A 23631-nucleotide genomic window follows, 5' to 3' on the forward strand; every position below is an offset into this window, starting at 1 on the left:
TCACAACGTTCCGCCCGCGGCTTCCCCGCCCTCAGCCCCGCCTACCACGGGGGACGGCGGCCGGCTCGGTTGAAGGCACCGCGCCGGGTCGCTGGGCGGGCGGAGGAGCCTCCGGTTCTCTGAGGGACGGGCGGCCGTGGCGCCTCCGTGAGGGAGGGTCGGGCCGAGGCCGAGGCCGAACCCGGTGCCCCGGGGCTGCAGTCCCGCCGCTGCCTTTCTCCGGGGCGGCGCAGCCCCGAGGGTAAGCTGGCCCGGGGCGAGTGCCGGGCGAGTGCCCGTTGGCACCGGGCGGACGGGGCTGCTTCGGGGCTGACGATCCCCCGCGGGGGGGGGGGGGAGGAAAGCAGCCCAAAGCCCCCGCTTTGCGGTGCGGGGCGGGGTTCGCTTCTAAAGGGATGCGTGCCTTCATAACGCCCGTGGCGGCTTCTAAATTAATAGTAAAATCGTGATTTTTTTAATTTTTTTTTTGACTTTGCAGGGTAAGCCAGATTCTGGTGAGCTCGGGTACCAGAAGGGCAGCCCCTTCCCGACCCGGGCGTGGGGCTCGGCCGTTGCCAGCGGAGGGGGGCCTGGGTCTCGGCGCCGCTTTCCCCCCGCGCCGCCCGCCCGGGGGTGCGGGAGACCGGCAGCCGGCACGGATGAGCTCCTCCGGGCGGCCGGGAGCTGCTGGCTGGGACGGATCCATGAAAAACAGGTGAGACGCTTCGGAGAATGGAAAACCCGGCCCCCGGGGTCTGCAGGCGAGGTCTCTGACAGCCGGCGGGGCACGGCCGGGGCCGGGGTCGGGCCGTGGCCGGGGGGGGTGCCGTGGCCGTGCCGTACCGGGGGCTTCCCGGGGCCGTGCCTGTGCCCGCGCCCGTGCCCGTGCCCGCGCCGCGCGCTCTGGCGGCGCCGCCATCTTGCCCGTCTGTCTGTCCAGCGGCCCTTTGTCTGTCTGCGGCTCCCCGGCGACTGCAGCGGGACCGGGTAAGGCGGGCCGGGCCGCGGGCCGGGGCCGTCCGCCCGGGAGGGGCGGGCCGGATCCCGCCGTCCACCTGAGGAGCGGCGGCGTCGGTCCCTCTGCCTGGCAGGGGCCGGGCCGGTCTGTCTGTCTGTCTGTCCGTGATGTCGGGATGGGTCCCTCGGTCGCCCGTTAGCATCCGCGGGGGCTCGGGCTGGGTTCCTCCGTCCCTCCCGCTGCCGGCGGAGCGGGGTCCGTGTGTCCGTCCGCTTGCGGGCTGAGTCCCTCCTGCCGCCTCCCGTGTGCTGGCGCTGCCGGCTGCGTCCCTCCGGCTCATCCCCGTGTCTGGCTGTCGGTGGGAGGCTGACGGGATCACCGTGTCTGCCCGATACTGGGAGGCTGACGGGATCCCTGTGTCCGTCTGTCGGTGGGAGGCTGACGGGATCCCTGTGTCCGTCTGTCAGTGGGAGACTCACGGGATCCCTGTGTCCATCTGTCGGTGGGAGACTGACAGGATCGCTGTGTCCGTCTGACGGGATCCATGTGTCCGCTTGTCTGAAGACACTGACAGGATCCCTGTGTCCATGTGTCAGTGGGAGGCTGACAGGATCCCTGTGTCCATCTGTTGGTGGGAGGCTGACGGGATCCCTGTGTCCATCTGTCAGTGGGAGGCTGACAGGGTCCCTGTGTCCATCTGTTGGTGGGAAACTCACGGGATCCCTGTGTCCATCTGTTGGTGGGAGACTGACAGGATCCCTGTGTCCATCTGTCGGTGGGAGACTGACAGGATCCCTGTGTCCATCTGTCGGTGGGAGGCTGACAGGATCCCTGTGTCCATCTGTCGGTGGGAGGCTGACAGGATCCCTGTGTCCATATGTCGGCAGAAGGCTGACGGGATCCCTTGTGTCCATCTGTCGGTGGGAGGCTGGCGTGATCCCTGTGTCCATCTGTCAGGGGAAATGGGCTGAGCTTCTCCTCTTGTCTGTTTGTCCGTCTGCCTGTTGGGCAGAGCGTTGGGATTGATTCCTTCCTCTGTCAGTCTGAGGACGAGGGCTCGATGTTTCCCCCTTGTAAAGTTTGAAGGGGTTGGTGTGGCCCCACCTGTGAGGGACAAGGGGGGTGCGTCCCTCCCCATCCAAGGTGGGATGTCAGTGGTCCTTCCCCATGTGAGGGTTGTGGCAGCAGGGAGGATGCAGAAGCCCTGCTGTTTCCCCCTCCCTGTGCCTGTCTGTGAGGGCCATGAGGTCAGTCCCTTTGAGGGGTGTCTGGGCTGAGACCTGTCCCTGGGATGGCCACACCATCCCATCAGCTGTTGCCACTGTGGAGCTGTGACTGTAGGGTGGCCGGTTCCCTTGTCTGCATGGGCTGGGCTATCTGGACGTCAGCCTTCTGGGCATGGTGGGGCTTTGTGTGCCCTCCGTCTCTCTGTGGGTGGGGGGGCAGAGAAATGACAGGGTCTGTGGGTTTGATTAGGCTCCCTTGCTCTGTCAGCCGTGGGAACGGACAGGAGGGAGAAGGGTGTTTGGGCTGAGATTGCAGTCATTCTTGAATTGGGGCTTTTTGGGACTTTGGGACTTCTAGCTTTTTGAGTGCTGGGGGCAGGATTGCTTACAACTTCGCTTGAGAACTGGGTGGGACTGCCCGTTACATGGTGTTTTGTGAAATGCTTGTGGATCGTGTTGGATGCTGGCACTGAATGTGGCTGTGGTGATGCAAAACAAGCCCTGTAGGCAGAAGGGTGGGGAATGACCCCGAGACAGCCAGTTGCGTTTGGCCGGAGGCTCAGAAGGTTCCCGTGGGGTGTGTGACAGGCTCTTCTCTTCTCAGGTGAGCCCTCTGCTGAGGGAACGAACACTCTGTGCTCCCAGGTCAGGGAAACATGTCCCGTCGGAAACAGACCACTCCTAACAAAGTTCACTGTGAGTATTATGTTACACAGCATTGTGGGATCCTTGCCCTAGCTGGATTGTTGTGGAGTGAGACGGGGAGGAGGGGGATGATGAAAAGGTGCAGTCTGTGGGGGAATGGTGGTTGTTCACGTTTTGTCTTAGTAAGAAGAGAAACTCAGCTCTGTGCATCAGGGGAGCTGGCTGTGTCCTGGCGTGGCAGGACAGGGATAGACTTGAACAAGCAACTAATGCTGTAAAGGTAGGTGTGTATGTGCAGGGCCTGTAGCTGTGCTTTGCATTCACACTGTCACAAGTGCAAGTTAGTGTACTAAGAAATGTGACTTCGGGGCTCTGGCCCATCTTGGGTAGCAAAGGAAGTTCTAGGCAAGGTGGTTTGAGCATGTGGCCAAAAGCCAGGAAGTCCTGGGCCCTACCACAGACTCAACTGACTGGCCTTGGACATGTTACTTAAGCTCACTGTACCTCAGTTTCCTGCCAGATAATATAAATAAACAATTTGCTCTTTCCTAGTAGGCACTGGGCAGTGGCTAAGTAATTTACTAGACAGATAAATTCTGTCTGTCAGATCATTCTTGAACTGAGCTGATAGGACAGATCTCTGTGTCTCCAGCATTGTCGAGACCCTGGAATTTGTTCGATAGTGAAAAGGCTGAAGATGCTGTACATCAGCACTTCTTGTGGGCAGGCTACAGCAAGATGTTAGTGGGACTGAGAGACACGTATGGATGTTTGGCTGCAAAGGGGAAACTGCACATATACAGCTTTTGTTGACTGATTGCAGCAGGGGGCAGTTTGAGGGACTGAAGCTATGACCTTGTTCATACCCAGCTTTGTGGCTGGAGACACATTTGGAATTTGGGCTGGAAAGAGGAAAAACAAATTTCCACTTCTGTAGACAGGTGAAAGCAAGGCTGATGAGAGGGCCCGAGATGTGGCCAAGCTGTAGTAGCTGTCAGGAGTATGTGACAGAGAGCTGAATGCTGCAGCCCTAACACTGCCTCACTTTGCTGATGCTGCTGGCTTGCATGTCTCTGTGTGTCGCTCTGCGCTGCCTTTTTGTAGAGGTACGGCAACAGGAATCTATGCATGCTGCTCTCTGGACTAGAGGAAAATACACTGTGATAGCCTAACACTTCGCACACTCGGTGAGTGTGCTGGGGAGAATTACCTCTGTCTGGGACTCGAAAGCCCCACTGGCTGCTAGAGCAAGGCGTGGGAGAGCAGACAAAGCTTTCCTTGGTGGCCAGCGTTAAGAGTCTTGAGGCGTGGCTTTTGGCATCTGCACTGACTTGGGCTCTCCAATTCCTGCTTCTGGGTGCTGGGTTCAGCAGTGGGCAGGCTATAGCTTTGATTTGCCTGGTAGTACATTAATGACTTCAGAACTGTCTTCCTTGGAGAAATTTGGTATGTCCCGTGTTTTGTCCTGTGATGCCAGTGACACATCTTGTGTCCACACACTTTTGCTTCTGAGAGTGCCCAAATATTACTGCTGCGTTTAGATCAGACTTATATAAGGCATGCACTTACACTTTCTCCCCTGGAGTAGAGTCTTGGTCTCTCATGTGTGGAAACCAAGGGGTACAACAGCTCTAATGGCGCAGGTAGAGTTTCCATGGTGTTTAGGTGGGCTGTTTTCTACACTCCACTATCTAAGGGTTATGTTCTTCAGAAGCTTGTACTATTATATACTAAAGTATACATATTATGCAATTCAGTTGTGCGCTATTTTCACAGTGAACATTGCTTTTTTATCTGCAATACAAGTGATTGTATTTCCAGTTTTGGTCTCAGGGGAAGCTATTTGACAAACATGCTACCAGTGGGTATAAGGTTGAGGTTATGGCATCTGGTGTGCCATAGAGAGGAATTCTGGGACGTGTTCACCTCCTTTACATGCAGTACATTGCTACAGAGCAACTATTCAACAGGAGCCATCAGGAGCAGCAAGTAGGACCACAAGAAAATAAAGGGACCGAAAGATACAAGAAACATGTCCATGGTGATGTCTCCACCTTGGGATGGAAAATCTTGTCTGTCTTATGATGAACGCCACCAAATCGCTGGGACTTCTCTGTCTACCTAGCCTGCTGTGTATCTGGAGGGCCCAGAAATGCCATGCAGTGCACTGACGAGGATAATCGGAGAGAGCGTCAGCTCCAAGGACTGGGTGAGCCAGCAGAATGAGGAGTCAGGCTGAGACATAGCAGACACGTTACTGAGACTTCTTCACAGGGACTGAAGTGGTTGGGAGGAGAGGAAAAAAAGGGACAGCAGGTATGCAGCTTTTTACGCAGTTGTCTGCAGCTGGGGTCTGATTTGGCAGGCTACGGGGCTGGGGAAGTGCTTTTTGGATTTGCATAAATACCACTGTGAATATCTAACTGGATGAATTTGTGGGAGGACGGTGCCTACTTCTTCCTTGCATGGCCACTCCACGTTATCTTCTTTCTTGGATTCACAAGGGCAAGCGACAGCTGCAGATCTCCTCTCCCTGGCTTGCTTGTTGCCACCTCTTTCCAGGGTTACTTTCCAGGCTTGGCATGGCCCTCATTTAACCTTGCTCTCACAAGAACGTGGTTTGCTGTCCTCACTTAGCACAGAATCACTTTGGCATGCAGAGCGACTGGCTAGGAAGCTGCGTGGTTACAAGTCAAAACAGTTTTAAATGGAAGTTGATGTGCAAGGAAATTCAAAATGATACAGAAACAATGATAAAAATTACTATTATCACAAAAGTCCCATTGTGCATGATGGCCAGTCCTTCTACAGTTTTAATTGTAGTCATTTCTCCTTTGGCAGGATTGCAGCACATAACTGACTCTTAATAATTTAATTTTGTTTTGCTACATGGTGCATGAAAAACACACCTGACAAAGTGGTTACAAATAATACTGGAATACTGGAATATACTTACTGCATTGCCCATTCCACATTGAGTTGAAAAATGTAATGCAGTTATGCTTTTCCTTTGGAGATACCTTGATTGGTTCAATTTGGTCTTTATTTTCTCCCGGAGTCTAAAGTATAAAACCTCTCTAAGGAATTCATCTGACTTGCAGAAAAGGAGGATTCAAGCCCATCCATTGCTGACACTGTCACTCCATCAATTATGGGCTACTCACTGTTCTTGTGCTTGCCAAAAATTTGCTGCAGGTGTGCTTTTATTTTCTCTCCCTGCTGTCCCATGAGCTGCTTTTCTTTCTATTGCTTGTACCCTTTGCAAATGATGCTTATTTTAGAACTCTTGAGAACAGCTTCTGTTAGTCAAATTAATTCCCATTTCTTGGCTCTATTTATCATGGTCCCAATATCCCATTAATCCCCTATTTCCTTCCCTCTCCCTCTGACACACACATTCTCTGCTCTTCAACATTCCTTACGTTCTTCTATCTATAATATTCCCAGTTTGAAGGGAGAGTATCCTGCAAGAAATAGCACCCAGCATTCAAAATTGAACAGAAATGTTACTTGCATCAAAATCCTTGGTTCTTAAAGGGCTCTGTGGGCTGCCGTTGTTAACTCTTTCAATTGTGTTGTTTTTCATTTCAGTAACCACTACAGCAGTGTGGACAACCCAGAATAGCGATGGGGCAGGTGGAGTAGATCCACAGTGGTGGAAAGACTTGCAAATTTCAGGTCCAGGAAAGGAACACAGAGAAGACCTACATGAACAGGGACTTTAAATTGATGTACAAGGAGGGAATAAAGTGGCTTATCTCTGAGAGACCTTGCTGTTTAGGAAGGAAGACAGGGGAATGATACAGTTCCTTTTAATTTTGTTTTGTGGATTTTGGGGTGGGGGTTGTTTGTTTGTGTGTTTATTTTCCAGAACACCTGAGAGTTGTCCTGCATTCATACAGTTCAAGAAGGGAAGGGCTCAGTAAAAAAAATCATTTCTGTCTACAAGTTGATCCACCAGCAGATCCTAGTAGTCATAACTGCCCCTCTGGCACAGCACCACAGGGCTGCCCCCTACCTCCACAGCTGCTCACCTGGCGTCCCACTCATTTACAACATTATGGAGAGGAGAACTGGAATGCAAAGCAGAGGCATTTGTATGATCTTTCATTGTCCTACATCTCTAGCTGTCTGTAAAACAAATACAGTGACTTGTTTTGGTGTTGTGGTCAGCCTGCAGCCCTTTTTGTATTTAATAAAGAAACTTCTGGAGAAGAGTCTGTGAATTCACTACTGAGCATAACATCTTTTACTGATGGCAGTGATCCTGAAGCTGTTGCCTGTCTTACTCCCATTCCCGATGAATGGAAGTGTATTCCAAGCGGGGTGGAGGTGTGTCTGTATATGAGCATGTGTGTGCAGAAACAATAAAAGTATAACCCTGTACCTATCAAACATTAAAGATCTAAAGCTTCAAAGTAGGACTTAGTCATCAGTAGATGAACAGGACACTCTTCCCTAAATTCTTTTGGAGACAGTGTTGTTTAATACATAAGAAATTCTGTATAAATTGAAGATAGCATTTTTAAGTTTGTCTTTCCCAATCCCACGATGCCTTTTTAGCTACAGGCTAGTTGAGAGTGCACAAGATGTCATCTGCTAACAGCACCGGTTTGGTTAACAGTTTGTGTTTCTGGCTGTAAGCTGATAGTTCTCTGCACTGCGCTGAATCGATGCTAACTTGGTTCAGGGTATGTCGTACAGAAAGGCCACTGGCAGACACGATCGCTTTCTTAGTAGTTGTGATTGATGCTAGTGTTACTGATAGGAGGAGTTCCTGCCTCAGTCACCTCATATAAAGATCACAGCTTTTAAAATCCTGCAGACTGTCTGCATGGCCGGTCTGTCTGAGCAGGAACCTGCCTGCCATTAGACTCCAGGCTACTGCTCAGTAGAAATGTAAGCCATCTGGAAGGGGAAAGGAAGAAGAAAACAAACGTGTAGCTGCTTCCACTAACAGTCGCAGTGGCGTTTGGGAATCCTGTTTTGTAACTCTGTCACAGGTAGCACATCTCCCACCATAGCTTTACATCTGTCCCGTGTTCTGCAGGTTTCCTCATTTCACCATACTTTGTCTTGCAATGCTTTTTTGGTCTCTGGGCTTTTATCCTGGTGGTTTGTGGATATCTGCTTCTTGGAGAGGCACTGTAATCCTGTCATGTCTGCTGCTCCATGCTGCTCAGTCCCACCAGTGTGAGGCTGTGGTCCAGACATGAAAGCAGCTCTCCAGGTTATGAAAACAATTCACTGCTGAAATGACTTCTGATGGGGGTACATGTGTCACAGGAATCATGATGGTACCTGCTGCTTTCAGTGACAAATAGACTTAGGGTGCCCCTCAGCACCTCTCTTCAGCCCACAGCGATTGTATTCTCAAGTCTTCTCCACAGAAGCCTTTCTCACATTTCTGAAAACAAATGGTAAATACCTTCAAATGCTTTTGGAAACCTCCATGGGGACGTTGGGAACTAAAACTCTTCTCCCACAGTCTCCGTGAAACTTCTGAAGGTCTTTGAAATCTTCCATAAATTACTGCTTTTTAAAGCACTGATGGAAATTGCGAGGTAAGCACCAGAAAGGCAGTGGGAGTATGAATATGGGGCAAAGCTGGCTGAAACAGTTTAGCACATGGGAAAGTACCTGTCCTTCTAACAGGACTGGTGCTCTCTCAGTGGGATTAAGAATTCAATTCCCTGGTTATACTGATGCCAGTTGTGGACCTATACTAAAAGGTACAATTTGCTTCTGAAAGCTATATTTTGACTTTTGTTTTATGTGAAAAATGCACTGCATCTTCCTTAGCATTTTCACATTTATGGTTTGAGTGGTTCTTGAGAACATACACATCAGTTGATAAATTTAATCCAAAAGCTACCCCACTGGGAACTTTAGCACCTTGTCCCAAGCTCATCCACTGAGAGGGGTAAATCATGACTACCCCCAGAACAAAGTCATTTGTTTGATTTAATATGGAAATGAATGGTTGCCTTTTATTGTTATTCTTGAGAATCAAGAGTTCTTCTTAGCAGGGGTTGCTGTAAGAAGTTTTCTTTCAGAGAACCACAAATAATTGCCTTCTTTCAATGTATTTGCCATCACCTATTGAATTGAGGTACCAGTGATCAGTGTCTTTCAACAGAACAGATTTTAAGCTATTCTAAACAAGCAACTCCGCTTTCTGGGTTCATTCCTTTAGTTTTCTGTTTTAAGCATATGAAGTGTCACAGATTTACTTTAGCCAGAGCCACTCCTGGACAAGGCAAGGCAAGGTAGTGAAGCATCATGGAAGCAGGAGAACACCAGCTCCAAACACCAACACCTTCTTGAAGGGCAGCTTGTCCTCAGTCCTCCTGGGACAGAAGGTGGTGACAGAGCATGTCAAGGACAACCCCTGGTTTTAGTATCACTGTGGAGAGCAGGTGAGGTGCCAGGCACTCGGGGGTACCATTTTTATGCAAGTTGCCTGTTACAGCAGAGGACAGGACTTAATGATTTAGAAGAGCCACATAGCACCATTCCTGATCTGGGATAGCATCGTAATCCCCGAGTGGCTTCTTCCCAGCCTAGAGCTGTGCTGTAGTTCCATTGGCAGATAGCTTGAGAGCAGAGAAAGCCACCTGGCTACATACGGCAGATATATAGGACCTCACAGGGGTTTTTTGGGGAGGGGCTGGAGTGGCATATAAAGAGTATGCAGACAGCAGCCTGATGCTGAACATTTCCACTAGCGAGACTGTTCTAGACACAGGAACTGGAGTCACATCAGCAGGTACAAGAGGCTGGTGTTGCAGGGTAGGCAAGCAGAGAGATTACTTAAGTGCTTTCTGAGAGGTGACTTCAGAGGTTCTGCACAGTGCAGGTGAGCAGCCCCACACCCGTTGTGTTTTTTGGCAAGCCTTGGTGGTGAAAGCAATGGAACGGCACCAGTCTGACTCTTTGTCCTTGTGGCTGCCAGGGGAGCAAGTCTTTGCAGGGCTGGAGGAGCAAGCCCGCCAAGCCATGATGAAAAACAACTTTCCTGGAGCTCTTGGGGACCAAAGGCCAGCCATTCATCCGCTGCAAGACCCCGACTCCAGCAGCAGTGAGTTCTGCCCCTACCAATAATGGCAAAGTGGTGAACTGGGGAGACTCTGACAAAGGGCAAGGCTAGGTGCTGCACAGCTTATGGGGGGCCTCTGAGGACCACCTTACCCATCTCCTCCTCTGGGTTAGCCCTTGGCTCCTGGGCAGGATTTAGCATCAGCAAACACCAAGAGCAGGGCTGCTCCCTAAGGGAAGGCAGTCCCAGAGCTGAGGACCACCACAATGCAGATTGGGCAATGGTACTGGGATGCAGTCCCAACTTACCAGAGCAGGGTGGTAACAGGAGCAGGTCCAGCTGACAGTCCAGTAATTGTCAAGCAAAGCAGGGTAACAAGCCAGGTCCAGGGACTCTACAGAGCACTTCAGGGACTGAAGTACCCTGGCCTGAGTTTAAATGGAGCCCCTGGTCAGAGGGGGTGGGTAGAGGTCCCAGGTGATGCTGGTCAGGACAATTAAGGCCTCTGAGTGCCCTCAAGGGTCCTGACACTTGGAATAACTGTTCTGCATGTTCTAGGTGGCAGTGATGATGAGGAAACCACCCAGGATGAAGCTTCTTCCCATACATCTGAGGAGGATGGCTCAACGGTGAAAGTGAAGAAAGAATTAGAGAATGCAGAACAACCCGTGGCTGGAACCCCACCAATGAGAGAAAATGAGGCAAGTGTGTACTGGCTCTGCACCCTCCTTGGCCTCCCAGGGAGAGAGAAGGGTATTGTCTAAACACCTCCTCTCCCCATCTCTTATCTTTTTCTCCCTCCTGCCTCCTCCAAACAGTGTCTCCTGGCAGGAGGAAAGGGTATGAAGAGCTCTTGGGCTCACAGGAACAGGAGACAGGAGGCACAAACTGCCACGATGATTGTGCAGAGCATGCCCCTTTCCTTTGGTTCTGGTGCCTTTCTCTGGCTGACTTCCCCTTCCCTCCTGCCGCAGAGCAGGCCTTGCCTACCAGAGCCACCGCGCCGGCAAGAGCCAGGGGGCAAGTGGAGACCACAAGGTTTCTGCCTGTCCTCCCCCAGACAGCAGGAGTTTTGCTCAGAGGCTGCATTAAGGGAGTTTCAGATGGCAAGAACGCAAACCAGCCCCAGTGGGACTGGGCATGTGGCACTTGACCTGGTCGAGGTGTGCCTGCAGTGTTGACTAGATGCTAACGGAGGGTGGGGTGGCGTGTCGGGGGGGACCTGTGTGCCTTACACAAAGTGGCTTTTCCTCCCTGTAGGTGCCTGAGAGTTTGAATGCTGACCCTTTGCTGGGACTGTCACAGTGCCCCCTCTGCCAGCTGGAGTGTGGAAGCAGAGAGCAGCTCATTGCTCACGTATACCAGGTACGGGATGATTCCAAACGGTGGGATATTGCTGACCTTAAGCTCCAAATCCAGAAACAACCCAAAGCACAGGGTGGCTTTGTTCTGGTCTTTGCAGTCACAGACTAAGTCTTCTCGCTAGAATGTGATTGAAGTTTACAGTAGTAAACTGTATCCAGAGGGTGTCCTAGGGAAAGAATCGACAAGGCACTGATCTGCAGATCAGGAAAACACAACTCTATCCCAAGGCAGTCTCTGCAAGCAGTTGCACGCTAAGACCAGGCAGTTCCTTCACATTAAACACGGAAGCAATTCTTACATCATTCAATGAGATAAGAAACCTTCCTCCTAACCACTCAGTTCTTTATTTTATACCTTTATTACAGTTCCTACCCATGAAAACAGCTGTTTTTCCTCTGAAGTGATTCCAGTATTGCAGAAAATCTTGCTGGAATCTCACAGGTTTTGTTGTCAGAACTCTTTTCACAGCACATCAAAGTCTGTAAAAGAAGGAATAAAGCAGAACTGAATTGGCCACTTACCTGCACCAGCTGTGTCCATCTAAGAGCTTCCTCACCAGCATCCTGCCTACTGTTAGTCCAGTCACGCTTTGTCCAGCAACAGCAGCTCCTCAGATGCATTTCTGAAAACAAGGGTCAGGTTTTACGATCCAAGTGTTTTGGCCTTAATTGTTTCTCTTGCACTGGAGTGGAGCTGTAGAAAGGTTTACTCCCTGATGCTTGACCTGTGACACCCCAAATGCCTTGAGCTCGGTCTAGGAGCTGTCAGACAGAGGTTCAGGGGTAAAGTGTTCCCATTGCACGAGGCTGAACTGAATGGTTTGCTGTACCTGTTGAGCATGCCTCAGACTGGGCAGGGAGCTGGGCAATTTGTAACTAACAGCCTTGTGGGTTTTTTTGCAGCACACAGCAGCTGTGGTGAGCGCCAAGAGCTACATGTGTCCCGTGTGTGGCAGAGCCCTCAGCTCACCAGGATCCCTTGGGCGACATCTCCTGATCCACTCAGAGGACCAGCTGTCAAACTGTGCCGTGTGTGGAGCACGCTTCACCAGCCACGTCACATTCAACAGGTCAGGGTCACCCTGGCTGGTGAGTGGGCTAGGGCACCCACATTAAAGATTAGGTGGGTTGACACAGGAGTCACAGCTCTGGACACGCTAAGGCCTGTAGGAGAGCTGTGCACACACCTAGTGAGTGAGATTCCCTCAATCCCTTCCTGCCTGTGGCTCTGCATCACCTGCTAGGACGTCCATGGGCTGTGCTGCTAAAAGAATAACTCTGTGAAGAACTAGAGCTGCACAGAAAGCACTGGGGTCTCCAGTCACTGGAGAAATGATCAATTGTTGCTCTTGCCCAGCAATCCACTGGAGTAGGTCTGTACTGCCCATCATTTCCAGAGCAGGACTACAGGCAGAAAACAAAATGTTCCCTGCTTGTATCCTGCCTGGTGGAACACTATCCGCTAACCAGAGGAGTAGGGCTGAAAGGAGAAATCCAGAGATGATGGGGAAGAGCAGCTTGCTGGCTAATTCCTGCTCTTGTGCTCTTCCAATCCAGATAGTGCTCTGGACTAACCCACTTCCTACCCCCAGATACGATGTTGCTTCATTTTAGCTATTCAGATGTGCCTGCAGGCAGGAACTGTCTGGCAGAGGCCACTGTGGAGGGCTGTAGAAGGGGCACTGTTCACTGCAGCCCCCTGGGCGGTCTGAGATGGGGATTTTTCCATCAGCACCAAGTCTCTGACTCTCTGCTCTTTCTGCTTTCCAGTGAGAAGCTGCCAGAGGTGCTCAGTGCAGATCGGCTGCCGGCACCGCAGAGCGGGGGCCCCTCCAGTGGTGAGGGGAAAGACATTGCCTTTCACACCCCTGTGTATCCCGCAGGCATCCTCCTAGTGTGCAACAACTGCGCTGCTTATCGTAAGCTGCTGGAGGCACAGACACCCGGCATGCGAAAGTGGGCGCTCCGTCGGCAGAACGAGCCCTTGGAAGTGCGGCTGCAGCGCCTGGAGCGGGAGCGCACGGCCAAGAAGAGCCGTCGGGACAACGAGACGCCCGAGGAACGGGAGGTGAGGCGCATGCGGGATCGAGAAGCCAAGCGGCTGCAGCGCATGCAAGAGACTGACGAGCAGCGGGCGCGGCGGCTGCAGAGAGACCGGGAAGCCATGCGTCTGAAACGGGCAAACGAGACCCCGGAGAAACGACAGGCCCGGCTCATCCGGGAGCGCGAGGCCAAGAGGCTGAAGCGGCGCCTGGAGAAAATGGACATGATGCTCCGGGCACAGTTCGGCCAGGACCCCTCTGCCATGGCCGCTTTGGCAGCTGAAATGAACTTCTTCCAGCTGCCGGTGAGCAACGTGGAGCTGGAGAGCCAGCTGCTGGGCAAAATGACCTTTGAGGAGCAGAGCAACAGCGCGCTGCATTAAGCTACAGCCGAGGACTGTGCCGCCTCTGCTGCGCCTGCCACCGGTGCGCTAGCAGGATTCTACACTCAGGAGGCTGCTGTGGGTCCCTGGCTGACTCTCCCTGTGACAGAGGGTTCTGGTTTTCTTCTGAACATAGGAGGAGAACAGAGCTGAGAGATGTCTGCCAAAGTAACCCTGGTGGGAGCAGATTCTGAGGATACAGTCTGCTCTGGGGGCCAAGTCACAGCCTGGGAACAGAGGGAAAATAAATTAATGTTCATGTTTATTTAGTCTTCTTTACTTTTTGTGCTTCATCCTGTTCTTGAGCCCTTGCCCCATAGATGGGTTTGGGTTGCTGCAGTTCTGCTGTAGGTGAAAGCCTCCCTCACTAAACAGGGATTTTGTTTTACTGCAGCATGGAGCTAAGGGCTTTGATAGTCCACAGCTCCTCCAGGAGTAAATCCCTCACAGTTTGTGCCCATAAAAAGGAAGTGAAGGAGGACACCATCTCCCTGGAAATGGCTGTGCACGCCCTTTCTCTTAACACTATCATTAGGTGGTTATTTGCAAAAGCATCCATAGAAAAAAGTAAGAGGAAACTGAGTTCCTGTTCTAAGGTACCCCACATAAACACTGACAGAAAGGTTGACTGAGGTGAGCAAACAGCAGACAGGTTTGCTGGTTTACTCACAGGTTAATTTTCACTTAAACAGCATTTCAGGTTTGCAAGTGAAAAAGTTGATTGGATGGTAAACTATAAGGGTAGGTCAGTTCTCTAGGACTGTATGGATTTGCTTTCCCCTTTACTCAGCACTGGTGAGGCCACACCTGGAGGACTGTGTCCAGTTCTGGGCTCCCCAGTGCAAGAGAGGCACAGACACACTGGAGAGTGTCTGGCACAGGGCCACTAAGATAGGGAAGGGACTGGAGCATCTCTCCTGTGAGGAAAGGCTGAGAGAGCTGGGACTGTTCAGCCTGGAGAAGAGAAAACTTGCGGGAAAGGGGAGGTGGATCTTACCAATGTTTATAAATACCTGAGGGGAGAGTGTGAAGAAGTCAGGGCCAGGCTGTTTTCAGTGATGCCCAGTGACAGAACAAGAGATGATGGGCACAAAGACAGGGGGTTCCCTCTGAACATCAGGAAACACAATGGGCACAAATGGAAAGACAAGGCGTTCCCTCTGAACATCAGGAAACATTTTTTCACGGTGAAAGTGACTAAGCACTGGCAGAGTGCTTACTTACGGAGTGCAACTTCCCAGGGAAGTTGAGTCTTTCATCTTGGAGATACTCAAAAGACATGGTCCTGGGCAGCTGGCTGTAGGTGGCCCTCTAGAGCAGGGGGGGTCTGGACCAGATGGCCTCTGGAGGTCCCTTCCCTCCTCAATGTTCTATGTGACTTCATGGTAAGCTGAGCTTTTCAACCCTTTAATACAGCCAAATGCAACACTGCTCATCTAGGACCACAGACCACTCTCAAGTTACTCATTCTCATAGTAAATTCCTCTGTGACCAGCAGTGACTTTCAGTAGTCACTGCAGATAACACTGTGGGGGTGAGGGGGGGACCATTAGTAAACAAAACCACACAGGTAGAAAATAAAGTTGCTTTTGCTTCCACATTCAGCAGCAAAACCAATGAGAGGAATATGGAAAAGGGGTGAACTGGGGAGGAGCCATGGAAACCTACAATAACTGAGTCCAGAAAAACCTGCCAGAAGGTAGGGAATTGAACCTTCTTCAGTTTATTCAAGAGGTAGCCAAGGCAAAAATGTGAGCATAGTCTGTACCTATATGAAAAGGTTCCCAACGCTAATAGAAATCATGATGAAACCATGCAACTATGGAAATTAAATCTAAGCGTGTTCAAACTGGAAAAGGCAGAATGTTAGCACAGAAGGTCTCATGGGGGGTACAGTCTCCAATATTTGGTTTCTTTAAGAATGAGCATCTAAAAACACATGCTGTAGCCTTGTGGTTTCCAAACATTAGCCCACCAAACACCGGCGTGCCACACATCTATTTTTTGTAGCCTGAAGACCCCTACTGCTTTCATAGTTTTTCCTGTTCAGTTCCATAGTACAGTTTTACGCGGTGGTCTAAATACACTGGGACCTACCAGTTTCTCTCTGAAGGCTGTTTCTCTGCAGCAAGTCAGAAATGGTGACTACAAGACCCCTCTTGAGATCAGAACAATAAAATTAAAGCAAGAAGCAAAACCTTTTAGCCACACTACTCAAAAACCTGATTTTTCACTCTTTTTTCAGTTTGAGAAACTTTTGATTGAAGTGCCTTAAAGCCCTAGTTAATGCTTGCAATACTTGCCTTCAAAGTGCACAATGTTGCATTATTTTCATGATTTTCATGATAATGAACTAACCAGGGACGCAGTCTTGTGGATGCTTATTATAAAAAGCATTTAGTCTTTTCACCGCTACAATTTCCTCCACGTTCTGCTGTAACATCCTGTTTCCTCACCTTACAGAAGCTGTTTTAACAGTCATCCAAGAGCCATCCCTGCCTCTCACTTTGGGAAAAGGCACCAGATCTGGAAAGGATCTATTCAGTTCTATGTTCCCTTGTTTGTATCCTCTGTTCTCTGAACCGATGCCTTACTTTTATTCTTCCCTCTGTCCATTTTCATACTCAAACCAGTATCGCGTCTCGCAATATTTCCTATCGCTCTACTTTGTGTGTTTTCCTTGGCCAGCAGAGATGCAGCTTCACTCTGCAAAGCGTAGCTGAAACTTTCCCTGCAGCATCACTGGCGCCTGATCATTATACCAAGGGATTTAAGAAAGAGGCCATGTAAGAGCAAAAGTATTTGAACACAGAATTATGTCTTATAATCCATCTGTCAGACAGCCCTTGCCCTTGTCACAAGTCTGCAGATCACTCCATGTAAGACCAGAGAAGCCACATCCTAATGATCACTGATGCTACAGACGAGCAAAAAGTCTCAAACACCAAAGGAAAAGCTATTGGTTTATATATATATATATATATAGATATATAGATATATACTGTGTTTACAGAGTCAACAAGTTAAATGCAATATTCATAAGAGCATTAACAATAAAAATACAATCTGTGTGTAGCCAAGTACAGACTTAAAATGGTAAAACAGGAAAAAGGATCTCACCAAAAGTACAAATATACAGTACAAATTGATTTATTTAAAACAGTTACAAAAAAAGCACAACAAAATAGAGATTATCCTTAGAATTATTAATGCTTTGTTAAAGATCAGGTAGGAGGAAAGGGGCAGGAACAAGGTCGGAGGGGAGCACCTGACTAGTTCTAAGGCTTTAGATACAATGCGGTCGGTTACATGTTAATACAGCCATTACATAACTGGGATTATAGTTGAGGGATCAGCACTTATCTACAAAGACCTCCTTGCCTCAGCGCAGCCCAGCCGGTTCCCCCAGTGCCACACGCCCGCTCCTCTGCTTCGCACGCACGGGCAGACCCTCCCCTGGCGCTAAGGTGCCATGAAAAGCGGGAAACAACTAGGATGTGCACGGGTGGGTTTGCAGGGTGGGGTGGCAGCAGCCTAGAAGGACATTAAGGGGCAAGTCCTGTCCTCCATGGACAGATGTGAAGACCACGGGAAGGGCCTTTGACCATCAGCATTTTAAGCCATACATGGAACACACCCTGGGCCAAACTCTCTGTACAGAATGTGCATTCGTAGCCATCTTAGCAGCTTCTGCAAAGTTTCAGGCCCTAGGACAGCCTGAAAGACAAAGAGCAGTTGTGAGCGACGCTGGGGAAAGGCACATGTACTGCTGCGGGCAGGAACTAGCATTTGGGCTACTCAAGCTGCTGTAGTTTCTTTTACAATATTTTCTGAGTAACAAGGATTGTTAGTTCTCTACGGGGGAAAGTGACTTCAAGTGTGGGGTGGGGACAGGGGGAGAGGGGACACTTAATGTGAAAAGTGCATTATACTTGTGCACCTGCTGGAAAGGGGAGGCAGAGGGGCCTCTGCAGCTTTCCTTCTTTCCAGACAGAGCTTCCTCTGCATAGTCTGGTAGTGATGAGCGCTCGTCGCTCGGAGCAAGTCTCACGTGCCTGGAACAACAGTGTACGCACAGCCTAGAAACAGGCCCGGCCTCTGCTGGGCAGCTGACCCAAGGAATGTTTCATGAGATGGAACAGATGGCTACAGACACCCATTATTGCATCCTACAGACTCTTGCCACAGAGTGTGAGCTGGGTAAGACCAAGGCCAGGAGGCCTCTTCCTCCTCTTACGGGTAGGACAGACCACAGCTCTCTTCCCCTTCACAATAGCAGCAGGAAAACAGTATATTTCTCTGAGAAGCCTGTCACATCTCTGCCAGCAGAAAAGCCCGGATAACCATCTCATTCCACAATGTCTTCCTGGCTTTATCTCCTCCTTTCCCTGTAAACCTAAGAAATAAAAGCCTCCTCCGTGGGCTCATTCTTAGCCTTTCTGTCGACAGCAGAGCTTGTCTCACACATTCCCTGTCTCAGGAGAGGCTCAAAGCTCAACACAACAACCACCACAGGTGCTGAGCAACACAGCCCAACCCAGTAGGGACAGATTCCAGTGATTACGAGTACTGCTAAGCTGGGCTGGAGGGCTGCCAGCGGCCCCCTCCCACCCCACCGCCTTTGGGGCAAGCAGCCAGATGCCCAGATTCTTCATCTCAATGCCCTGCCATGAGATGTGCCCCAAATTGTTGCTTCCATGGAAGAGCTGGCAGCCGAAACATCCACAACAGCAGGACTGACAGGGAGTCTGGACAGAAGCACCGAGGTCAAATTCACCCTGGCCCGTTCCACAGAGCTCAGCACCGCACTCAAGAGATGCGTGGCCAGCTAAAGTCCAGGGTGAGCACCTTCACAGCCCTTCAGCTGCCTACAGTACAAAGCTATTTTAAGCCACACAGCATCTTGCCTCATACATCAGCGTCCGCCCTTTCAGACCACTGTTCAGTGTGGCTGAGATCTAGGAGTAGTAGTTACAGTAACGCACATGAGATAAGGCAGGCCCTCCAAACCCTCTCTCTAGGAGACAGATTCCTGGCTCCAACGATGCACACGAGGGGCTCTGCACCCTTCAGCTGCTCAGACATTCCCTCTGTGCATGCAGCCAGCCCACCTACATTCACACGCCACACGTATGCAAGATCCCTTTCTTAGCTGCCTGCCACAGCTCTGAATTCCTCTGCAAGCTCCAGAGGAGGCAAGAGAACCTGGGCTCCTCCGCCTTCTGCCTTTGGCCACAGACACCCTGGATATCCTGAGCATTTAAGTACTAACCAACAATAATCGAGGTCTTTGCGTAGGAGAGTCCAATGAACAGCAACTGGGAAACACACAAGGTGACGAGGCCAAGCACCGGGGCCCAGACAGTACAATTTTACTGACAAATGGTGCCACGAAAACAGCATCTGTTCCCACAGCTGCTGCATCCAGGGAGGCAGAATCTTCACATGACAGCATCACCGTGACTTCACACATTTCAAATGCAGCTGATGGGATCGGAAGCAGAATGTCATTTGGGGGAAGCTACGTGTGATACAGGCAGCATCCTCATTCTGGAGAAATCCCCATGAGGCACAAACACTGAAGGCATGAGTAGCGCAACATATCACCTACGGCCTGAAAAGAGACTGTCCTCCTGGTGCAGGCATTTCAAAGGCAACACAAATGGCTAGCAATGTGCTAGGAAAACAGGATAGACGGCCTGGAGGAAAGGGACGCTCTGGAGAACTCTCTAATTTGCCTAAAACCCAAGCAGAGCACCCCTCCATCCCACAGTCAACCCAAACCAACCAGTTACAGGACACATTCCTGGAAAGTGTGCAGAAAGAGCCCTGAGACACTACCACTGCAAGCTGAGCGAAGGCTGGCTACGCCGAGGAGAGGTGCTGACACACAAGCCACTCAGGGAAAGAAAGAAGCAGTGCCCTGGCAGCCAGGCATGCCTGACAGAAAACTTGAGGAAGATGAGAGAAGGGAGACGGAAAATGGTACGCTCAACATCAGGAGCAGCATCAGGACTCCAGCGGGGACCTGCACACTGAAAAGAAACTCTCTCAAAAGCCTGGTCCTAGCACAGAGATGGGCACCTTAATACAAAGAATACTTAACCCAAGTTAAGTCAGTGAAGACTCTTATCCTCAACGTAATAGTGACTATTTTTTATTCTAGCTAAGCAGTTAGAGCTGGTGTCATAACACACCATCAGAGAGGGCAAATTAGTGTAACTACAGGAGCCTTCACTTGAATGGAGTGTTATTACCATAACGAGGTATTAATATACATTTGTACTAAATCTCACTGTGAAAAAGACTACTCGATTTTACCGTGTTGTTCTATAGAGGAACTCCAAAGAGAAGCATCAGAAAAACTAACACAAAACCACCCCAAAATGCCCTGTGATGCTGTGATATTTTTAGAGTCCCTACATTAACCATAGAACTGTACTTAGCAGAAACTTTGTACCTTGCCTGCACATGCACAAACACTCGTCTCTTGTCTAGAGCTTATTCAGGAAACTGCCTGCAGGGAAGAATTAGCCATCTGGAAAGTTTTCTTCTGATTCAATTACAAAATAAGTCTTGGTTCTTCTCACAGAAAAAGGATATGTTTCCATCCTTCCCTAGAGAATGTTGAATATATTTTACTCCAGCTTTAAAAAACACCAAAATCCCCAAACCCCAAATCCAACCAAACGAAAAACTCAGCCCCATTCACCCATAGGCTAAGCCTCTGCAAGAGCTATAAGCCCAAGAGATTTTCTTTTTTTCTTTTTAAAGTTATTAACAGGGGAAGAAATGTTCGATTTGGTGGCAAATAATTAAATGTATTTTATAGCAGGAAACTGACGTCTCCCATCCCAGCTCATGTCCCATCCCAAGTGCTCAAGTTCCCTATTCACCTATACCCAAAGCCATCCTTTTGGTCCTTCCTCTTGAATTTCTGTGATTCATTCAAATCTGTACATTCTTTGCAAGAAGAAAGAGCAGTTGGATTCAGTGGAAGAGACAATAAACAGAACCACCAGAGAAGCATCTCTTTCCTGCCCTCAAGAGCTCCATCGGTGAACGGTCCTTTTAAAGTGCATGTGTGAAGAAAAGGGATACTGGGAGTAGAGCCCCCTAAACTCCAGTGGGGACCCCTCTCTCCCCATCGTGAGAAAGGAGGAATAAAATCTTCAGCAATTTTATCTGCTACCTTAAGCCGTGTCTGCCCTCCTCATCTCCCCACCTACCCTGAATGCTTAGACCCTGCCCTGCAGGGAATCAGTTATTCAGGGAGGTGTGAGAAAGCCCCAGCCTCCAACCTCTGGAATGCTCTCATCGCAAGCTCATGAGGACATCCCTGTTCTCTACCCCAGCTAGCCGTTTGCTGCTCCCTGAGGCACTGGAGTCCTCCTGATTCCCCAAGAGGAACTGGTCAGCCACTGAACTGGATGGAATAAATCCAGTCCTGCAGGGCAGAAAGCAGCCTTGCTGGTGAACCTGTCACAAAGTCTGTGCAATTTCTCCACCTGATGGTGAGGCTCACCTACAGGGGATGCCTTAGCTCACAGCCTCAAAGGGATCATTTCCCTGCATTAGAACGCCCTTCAATAGACAGCTTGACCTCCTGGGGAATGAAAGAGGGACGGAGCAGAGAGGGCCGGGGCTCCTCTGCCTGCATGCTGTATCTTTGGAAGCCTGGGGCTGTCCAGCTGTGCTGGCCACCAGCCTCAGGCTGAGAGGGTTCTGCATGAGAGCTCTGGGCTGCGCTGTCCCTATCTGTGTGGCTCTTCCTTTCAGCAGCTCTGTCAGAAGGTTCTCTGGACCCCTGAGCTGTTCTTTCGGATCTCTCCCTAGTAGATATCAACTGATCTGTGAGAGGGTAGTTAGCCTGAGAAGCGGAGTTGCCATTCATGCTCTGTAAACTGATTGATATGCAGACATCGCCCACTTGCAGCCTGTGGCAGGGCAAAGCAAAGAGCTGAGCAGTCCGCCCTGGGCTGCAGGAGGACCAACCCTGGCCATACACAAAGAAGGGATGCTCTGGGGGCACATCGATGCTCACTTTACTTTGTTGCTCCCCAACCACAAAATGCAGTGTGACAAGCCCAGGCCACTGGCTTTCCTGAATATCCACCACGGTGCTGGAGTCGATCTTCAGGCCCCCGCTCACCTCCGCACTGCGAACAAAGTCTTGAGTCTGCAGGTCCTCCACCCGCTTCAGCTCTCCCGTAGCCAGCTGGATGATGGCTCCTTTCATGAAGTGAGAGGGCAAGTGTGAGGAGCTGGGTGGCTGGAGTTGGGCCAGGTCCTTTTCAAGCACGCTTCCACGAGCCTGCGTGTCCGGGCTCTGCCTCACCAGGGTTTCGGAAGTGGAAGACCTGATGGGCTCAGATCCAACGGGAACCAGGACTGGCTTGCCGTTGGCTATCACCATTCCTTTGGTTAACTGTCTTTGTCTAACCGGCTCTTCAGGGGACACGACATAAGGACTCCTGGACTGGCTTTTCTCAGCAGCAGCCCTTTCCACCATGTTCCTCAGCGCGTCCTTTGACTCCCCCTGCTGATCAGGGATATTATGGCAAAGGTTTAAAGGGCTCGGGTCATCTTTCCTCTGGGCTGCCAGAACGTGATAATCCTGAGATGCCAACACCCCCACCACCCTCTGAACCTCCAGATCAGCATCTGGGGTGCTTCTGTGAGCTGACACAGAGACCTCTGTTCCCAACGTCTGGTAACCTGAAAGGAACTGTCCATCGACTGCACATCCCGCCGCAGCCCCTGGCAGACAGTCTTCAGCTTTGCTGCTGGCAGAGTCTGCAGCCTCGCTGGTCCTCCTCACCACATTATGCTCCAGATGTCTCTGTCCACCATTGGCAGCAGCTACCTCTGAACTCAGCTGACTGTCTTGCTGAGGAGACTCTGGGCTTCCACCTGCCGTAGGTGTCTCATACGCTGAATACCCTGCTGGGAGGCGGGACATCTGATAATAAACAGGAATTCTACCTGGTGCAATATCTAACGGCTGGGTCCCAGCGTGGTGCTGCATCTGGCCAGAAGGAGAGACTGCAGAAGCGGATTTGTTGAACGTGTGGGTAGGAGAGGTAGTCTGGGGGGAAGGAGCGGCTTCTTCCGTGAAAAGAGAGGCGTATGGCACAAAGTGGGGGACATGAGAGGCGGTGAGGTTGGTGGAAGGAGACAGAAGAGGACTAGGCAGAAAGCCAGGAGGGACAGCATAGGGCACTGTGTAATGCGAGCCGATGAACTGGAGGGACGTCGGAGGGATCTGCGCATAGTGGATGGGAGGGTAGGGCACCCCTGGGTGCTGGATTATTGGCGAGGTCACATTGAAGGCAGGGGGCAGGGGGCTCACGTTCACCACAGGGTGCAGGCCCGTGGGGGAGAAGGTGGCGGGTGGCACTGCCACTTTGTAGAGCATCCCATATTGGTCCACCGTCAGCCCCGCCACCGCTTCCGTGGCCTCGCCAGGGCCATAGCGCTGGGCCGCAGGACCCGGCCCGGCTGTCCGGGCCCACTCGGGGCCCTCGCCCGAGGCCTGGGCACCCCCTGCCCGTCCCGCCTCGGCGCCGGTGCTGGCGGAGGGAAGTTCCCGCTTCTTTGGCGGGAGGCACTCCTGGCTCCGCTCGTGGCCCGCTCTCATGGTGCCCCACGGTGTCCCGGCAGCCCCGGCCGCGACGCTCGTTCATGGGGGCACCCGCAGGGGCTGCCACACGCCGGCTCCCGGATCCCCGCTGCCGGTCGCCGCCTCACCTGCACCGGGAACAGAGGGAGCCGTGAGTCCCCCGGCCCTGCCACCGAACCGCTACGGGCCCCAGGAGCGGAGGGAGCCCCCCGGCCGCAGGGACAGAGGGAGCCCCGAGCCCCGGCCCCGAGAACAAACAAGGCGACGGCTCCCAGCCCCAGCCCGGGGCCCGGCGGACGGAGGGGGCCCGAGCCCCCTCGGCCGGTCCCAGAGCCCCGGCCGCACCGCGCCCCACCCCGCCGCCCCCCAGGCG

At 51.4% G+C, this 23631-nt stretch overlaps 2 protein-coding genes across 17 annotated transcripts; one reads left to right on the forward strand and one right to left on the reverse strand.

Moving 5' to 3' along the window:
* Window positions 1-90: 90 nt before the first annotated feature.
* Window positions 91-13905, forward strand: ZNF821 (zinc finger protein 821). Of its 11 annotated transcripts, none has more exons than XM_014942274.1 (9): window positions 91-241; window positions 479-694; window positions 2768-2859; window positions 4779-5124; window positions 9764-9889; window positions 10406-10548; window positions 11108-11212; window positions 12115-12281; window positions 12982-13905. In XM_014942274.1, the coding sequence occupies exons 5-9, from the start codon at window positions 9808-9810 to the stop codon at window positions 13634-13636; spliced, it is 1152 nt and encodes a 383-aa protein (XP_014797760.1). In that variant the 5' UTR covers window positions 91-241; window positions 479-694; window positions 2768-2859; window positions 4779-5124; window positions 9764-9807; the 3' UTR covers window positions 13637-13905. The 11 variants fall into 11 exon arrangements, with proteins under 11 accessions (XP_014797760.1, XP_014797753.1, XP_014797755.1 ...); XM_014942267.1 differs by having other exon boundaries at window positions 4779-5017; window positions 6400-9889; XM_014942269.1 differs by having other exon boundaries at window positions 4934-5017; window positions 6400-9889.
* ATXN1L (ataxin 1-like) lies at window positions 11534-23384 on the reverse strand. Of its 6 annotated transcripts, XR_001412076.1 has the most exons (3): window positions 21789-23384; window positions 11769-11834; window positions 11614-11691 (listed from the first exon to the last, which is right to left on the reverse strand). XR_001412076.1 is itself a non-coding variant. In XM_014942259.1 (2 exons), exons 1-2 carry the CDS (start codon window positions 23274-23276, stop codon window positions 11581-11583), a joined length of 1707 nt encoding a protein of 568 aa, XP_014797745.1. In that variant the 5' UTR covers window positions 23277-23384; the 3' UTR covers window positions 11534-11580. The 6 variants fall into 6 exon arrangements, 5 of the variants coding, with proteins under 5 accessions (XP_014797745.1, XP_014797747.1, XP_014797749.1 ...); XM_014942259.1 differs by lacking the exon at window positions 11769-11834 and having other exon boundaries at window positions 11534-11691; window positions 21681-23384; XM_014942261.1 differs by lacking the exon at window positions 11614-11691 and having other exon boundaries at window positions 11727-11834; window positions 21681-23384.
* Between the last annotated feature and the right edge of the window lie 247 nt (window positions 23385-23631).

This window comes from Calidris pugnax, unplaced genomic scaffold, assembly GCF_001431845.1.
Source record: "Calidris pugnax isolate Ruff unplaced genomic scaffold, ASM143184v1 scaffold28, whole genome shotgun sequence".
NCBI classification, from domain to species: Eukaryota; Metazoa; Chordata; class Aves; order Charadriiformes; family Scolopacidae; genus Calidris; species Calidris pugnax.